General features: G+C 60.0%; 1 protein-coding gene across 1 annotated transcript; it reads left to right on the forward strand.

Annotated features, from left to right (window-relative positions):
• Positions 1 to 889: 889 nt before the first annotated feature.
• Positions 890 to 3,464, forward strand: KCNF1 (potassium voltage-gated channel modifier subfamily F member 1). The gene has a single exon (XM_055399918.2). It carries the CDS (start codon positions 1,656 to 1,658, stop codon positions 3,141 to 3,143), a length of 1,488 nt encoding a protein of 495 aa, XP_055255893.1. The 5' UTR covers positions 890 to 1,655; the 3' UTR covers positions 3,144 to 3,464.
• Positions 3,465 to 5,878: the final 2,414 nt, after the last annotated feature.

Below are 5,878 nucleotides of genomic sequence, written 5' to 3' on the forward strand. Positions count from 1 at the left end.
ATAAATTTTTAAAGAGCAGTTTTAGGTTCATAGCAAAAGTAAACAGTAAGACAGAGAGTTCCCACATGCTCCCTGCCCCCTCTTTCCTTCAGCCTCTCCCACTAGAGATGCGTGTTATGATCAGTGAAACAACACTGTCACGTCTTTATCATGCAAAGTCCATAGTTTACGCTGACATCCACTCTGGTGTGGCACACTCCACAGTTTAAACAAACATAGGATGACATGTACCCAGCGCTAGAGTGTTAGAGTAGTTTCACGGCCCTAAAAATTCCCTGTGCTCTGCCTCCTCGTCCCTTTCTTTACAATATTTTTGTTAACACAGTCCCTGGTTCACAGGTGATGCTTGAAAATTTGCAGGGTAGATGCTACTGCTGCTGCTGGAATGGTGCAGGCAGAGGCTGCAAGTCTGGAAGAGAGTGGAGGGTGTGGGACGTTTAGTGGGAGGGACACGCAGGCCTGGGTGACAGCGGATGGGGATGGGGAGGTGGGAGTCTGGGGGTTCAAGGCTCTGGAGGTTGGTGGTGTTGTTGGATTGCAGAGAAATGGAAAGCGGTGGACAGCGAGGACTTCGAGGCAGACTTTCAGTCCGCCAAGGGGCGTGTGTCAGTCATCCAGGACAGCAGGAATCTCTCAGGAAGAGGCGCCCATCCTGGGTTCCATTCCCATTTCACTGTGTGACCTTGGGCAGGTCCCTTCTCTCCTCCACGGGGCTGGACTGGCTGTCGCCGTTGTACAGCACTCGGGTGAAGGTCGAAAGTGACGCCCTAGGGGGAGCGAGGGAAGCATCCTGGGACCAGGCAGGACCAGCGGCCGGGACGGTGGGAGGGCGTCTGAAGGGCTTTCTTGCGCACGGTTTGCGGGCGGAGCAACAGGCGGCTGTGTTCTCTCACCGTTGATCTTCTCAATACAGAGAGAGAAACTTTTCAGCCAGCGCCGGCCCGTCTCTTTCAAGCCGGAGGTCCCGGGCCCCGGGTGACCCGCGGCGCCAGGAGGGGAGGACAGGCGCGCGGCGGTGGCGGCGGGCGCGCAGCTGTGCCCGTCTGCCCAAGGGTTAACCCGTTCCCCTGCCGCTGCCGCGCGTGCCTTGCAGAATTTCACCAGAAGAGGGTACAGTCTGAAAAGCTCTTGACGTCAGGCTGGAATTCCTATTGTGTTTAGAAACGGCTTGGGCAGAGCAAGCCCAAGTTCGCTCTCCGCACACCTCGGCGGGCGGTGTGGGTCCGGCAGCGACGGGACACGTCTCGCGCCAGGGGCGCACGCGGGGACCCGCGCGCCCGGGACCCAGGACCCTGCCTGCCGCCCACAAGGGGGGACCCCACTCCTGCAAGAGGCCGAGCCGAAGCGGCGGATCCCATACCCGGGAGCCGGGGTGAGTGCTCGGGGCGAGGCAGGTGGCCGCGAGAACCCTCCACCCCCGCACCGCCCCGCACCGCCGGCGCGCCCCCAGCGCCCGGATGCCCACCGGGACCCCCGCCGCCGGGTGCATGCCTCCCCCGCGGCGCGCCCCAGCCCGCAGCCGCCGGTTGTGACCGCGCTTCCAGGCAGGCGGGCGCCGGCCAGGCTTCCCCGGGGTCCGCGCACCGGTGGGACCCGCCGACCCCGCGGCGGCTGCAGGGCGCAGAGCCGAGGCCGCGCGGGCACACGCCAGGAGAATGGACGGGACCGGGGAGCACAGCCTCCCGGAGCCGGGCAGCCAGGACTCCCGGGTGGGCGACGACATCGAGATCGTGGTCAACGTGGGGGGCGTGCGGCAGGTGCTGTACGGAGACCTCCTGAGCCGGTACCCCGAGACCCGGCTGGCCGAGCTCATCCACTGCTTGGCCGGGGGCTACGACACCATCTTCTCCCTGTGCGACGACTACGACCCCGGGAAGCGTGAGTTCTACTTCGACAGGGATCCGGATGCCTTCAAGTGTGTCATTGAGGTCTACTACTTCGGGGAGGTGCATATGAAGAAGGGCATCTGCCCCATCTGCTTCAAGAACGAGATGGACTTCTGGAAGGTGGACCTCAAGTTCCTAGACGACTGCTGCAAGAGCCACCTGAGCGAGAAGCGTGAGGAGCTGGAGGAGATCGCGCGTCGCGTGCAGCTCATCCTGGACGACCTGGGTGTGGACACGGCCGAGGGCCGCTGGCGCCGCTGCCAGAAGTGCGTCTGGAAGTTCCTGGAGAAGCCCGAGTCCTCGTGTCCGGCGCGCGTGGTGGCCGTGCTGTCCTTCCTGCTCATCCTCGTCTCGTCGGTGGTCATGTGCATGGGCACCATACCAGAGCTGCAGGTCCTGGACGCCGAGGGCAACCGCGTGGAGCACCCGACGCTGGAGAACGTGGAGACGGCGTGCATCGGTTGGTTCACGCTGGAGTACCTGCTGCGCCTCTTCTCTTCGCCCAACAAGCTGCACTTCGCCCTTTCCTTCATGAACATCGTGGACGTGCTGGCCATCCTCCCGTTCTACGTGAGCCTCACGCTCACACACCTGGGCGCCCGCATGATGGAGCTGACCAACGTGCAGCAGGCGGTGCAGGCCCTACGGATCATGCGCATTGCCCGCATCTTCAAGTTGGCGCGCCACTCTTCTGGTCTGCAGACCCTCACCTACGCCCTCAAGCGCAGCTTCAAGGAACTGGGGCTGCTGCTCATGTACCTGGCCGTGGGCATCTTCGTCTTCTCCGCCCTGGGCTACACCATGGAGCAGAGCCACCCAGAGACCTTGTTTAAGAGCATCCCTCAGTCCTTCTGGTGGGCCATCATCACCATGACCACGGTGGGCTACGGTGACATCTACCCCAAGACCACCCTGGGCAAGCTCAATGCGGCCATCAGCTTCCTGTGTGGGGTCATTGCCATTGCCTTGCCCATTCATCCCATCATCAACAACTTTGTCAGATACTACAACAAGCAGCGAGTCCTGGAGACGGCGGCCAGGCACGAGCTGGAGCTGATGGAGCTCAACTCCGGCACTGCCGGTGAGGGCAAGGCAGGGGGCTCCCGCGGTGACCTGGACCACCTCCCGCCGCCGGAGCCCGCCGGGAAGGAGGGCCCAAGCTGGAGCAGCCGGCTGAAGTTGTCCCACAGCGACACCTTCATCCCCCTGCTGACCGAGGAGAAGCACCATAGGACCCGGCTCCAGAGCTGCAAGTGATGGGGGCCGACTCAGGCACAGACAGGTCGGCTGGTGGAGAGATGGATGGACCGGTGTGATGGGACTGTCCATGACTGCCGGGGAGAGGCCGTCCTTTGTCCCCTCCCTCCCCTCTCCTGAACAGAACTCTGGAGGCCCTCTTGGGCACCTCTGATGAGTCTGGGGTAAGATTCCCTTTGTGTTGTCCAGGGGCAGGGGAGGGAGACGGACAGGTGTCCAGGAGTCCCTGACAGTGTGGGGGTGATGGAGGCTGTGGTCTGGTTGATGGCAGGAGCCCTCACCCGGTTCTGTATCTCCTTCAATAAAGCCTCCGGCTCTCTGCACCTGCCTATCTTCTAGGTTCTGTCTCACAAGCTGGCTGCTCCCCGTTCCCCAACCCTGCTCCCCACTTTCAACTCCCAGATGTGGTTCAGCCCCACCTGGGAGGTAGGTGTGCAGCCCAGGGTGGCGGGGGGCATTATTTTTAGTTAAGGGCTAATTAAAGAAGGGCTGATACTCAGGGTTCAGCCCAAGGAGCCTTGTCACATTCCAGGAGGCTCTGTGCCTTCTGTTTCCTTCTGAGGAAGAGCTTGCTCCCAGGAGAGGGAGAATTCACCGAATGGGAAACAACAAACAGCGTGGTTACTGTTTCTTTATTACCTGTGTGAGACCCTTTCCACAACTTCTTTCCACTGCTTCCAGCAACGCTGTTAGCTAAGTACTCCCCCTTCACAGAGGGAGAAACTGAGTTCCAAGAGCACACAGCAAGGATTCAGTCCCAGGACCACTGAACCCAAAGCATATGCGTTCACCGTGATATGAGAAGGTCTTGGGATGGAAGACAGCTGCAGCCTGGGAGGCCGGCTGAGCTTCCTCGGTGTGGCTGTATCTGTCCTCCAGCTCACCCTGTCTCCTGGAACCAGCACCTCTGAGGGATCAGCTGCAGGGACAAACGTGAACATGGCCCCTGCGGCCTGCTGCCAACCTGGTCTGAGAGCCCCCGGGAAACAGATACAGACAGACCTGGGTTTGAATTCCAGGGATTGAGGAGGAAATCTCTGAGATGCCTTCTAGTTTCAAATCTCTGAGATGTCTTCTCAGAGAAATCTCTGAGCGGTTCCCTACCATCCCTCCCCTATCACTCCCTTCCTTGCTGTGTGACCTTCGTCTGGCTGATAACCTCTCCGATCCTCATTCTGATCACTTATTAAATGGAGGCACTATCTCAGAAGATCACAGTGCTTAGCACAGTGCCTGACACATAGTAGCTGTTCAGTAAATGGCAGGCGTTTCCGTTACTGTGTACTGGGAGGGGTGTGAGGGCCACAGCTGCCCACTCTGGCCTCCACGGGGCCGGGAGGTCATGCCAACCAGGGAGGGAGGATGCAGGGCCCTGTCACACTGTCCTCAGTCAAAGGCAGGCCCCTTGGCACGGAACTGGTGCCAGCAGGCCCCTCTGGCCGTCCACCTCCCACAAACCTCAGCGCCCCGTTCTTCCTTCCCCACCTGGGGTAGTTGGTGCAGAGGGAGGGGACCTCTGCGGGGAGGGGAGGAATGGGGGAGGGGAAGGGGAGGGAGGAGGGAGCGGGAGGGGGTCCCTGGTCTGCACTGTCCTGGGTGTGAGTCCTTCCTCCTCTGAGACTTGGTCTCCCATGTGTATGAAGAGGGATGCACTCTCCAGGCCTCTTCCAGTATTCAGAAGTCTAGGGCTGCGCACATATTGGGTTGGGGGCTCCAGGAGGTGGGAGGCTCCATGTGGTAGGGGCCTTGTGGGGAGGAGAGACTCAGAACCGTGCCTGTGGGGTGTGGGGCTCTGAGCCAACCTAGTTCCCCCCTCCCTCACCCTCTTCTCCAGGGAAATCCTGGGTCAGAGGACCATGGAAGGCAGAGGAAGGAGATGGGCCTGGGGTTGTGGGACTCATTGGGAAGGAGGAGAAGGAGTCGGAAAAGGGGATTATTGGCCATCCCTGGGGCTCAGTGGGGCCTGCTGAATGTGATGAATGGGACTGAGTGGGGAGAGGTTGCCTCTTTTTGTCCCCGCTGCCCTCAGAGTCCGTGGGAAGCTCCAAGCCTGGACCAGTCTGAGGACTCTGAGCCCCGAGCCGGGGAGAAGCTGGTGGGTGGAGAGAGGCCAGGAGTGTCTTCTCTACTATTCCTCTGAGGTCAAGGGACAGTGGTTTTGCTTTGGGTTTTTTTTTTTTTTTTTTGGCCATGCTGCGTGGCTTGCAGGATCTTAGTTCCCTGAGGGTGCGTGCTCAGTCACATCCAACTCTTTACAACCCCATGGGCTCTTAGCCTCCAAGGCTCCCCTGTCCATGGAGTTTTCCAGGCCAGAATACTGGAATGGGTTGCCATTTCTTCCTCCCAGGATCTTCCCAATCCAGGAATCAAACCCGCGTCACCTGTGTTTCCTGCATTGCAGGTAGATTCTTTACTGCTGAGCCAGCTGGGGAGTCCCTCTTAGATCCGCCACCAAGGATTAAACCTGGGCATCTGGCAGTGAAAGCACCGAGGCCTAACCTTGGAGTTCCCAGGGGAGAGTGTCTTCATGGCTACAAAAGCACTCAGAGCCCATCTCATCCATCCTAAGGAGGAGATTGACTCCCAAGAGGGTGGGCATCTTGTCTGAGCTCCTGTGTCTGTTAAGATTGCATGGAGTCTTGGTCCCGGAGGAGCTCAGGGCATGATCTGAGCTACACAGTGACGAGCTTTGTCAGGAGTGACCAGGGGTCTTTGGGAGCCAGGTAGGGGGGGCA

The sequence above is a fragment of the Moschus berezovskii genome, chromosome 11 (assembly GCF_049115385.1).
Source record: "Moschus berezovskii isolate FMDL1 chromosome 11, NW_MosBer_1.0, whole genome shotgun sequence".
NCBI classification, from domain to species: Eukaryota; Metazoa; Chordata; class Mammalia; order Artiodactyla; family Moschidae; genus Moschus; species Moschus berezovskii.

Excerpts from the sequence above, each read along its gene's own strand:
- KCNF1 (XM_055399918.2), top strand. The coding sequence starts at position 1,656 with ATGGACGGGACCGGGGAGCACAGCCTCCCGGAGCCGGGCAGCCAGGAC.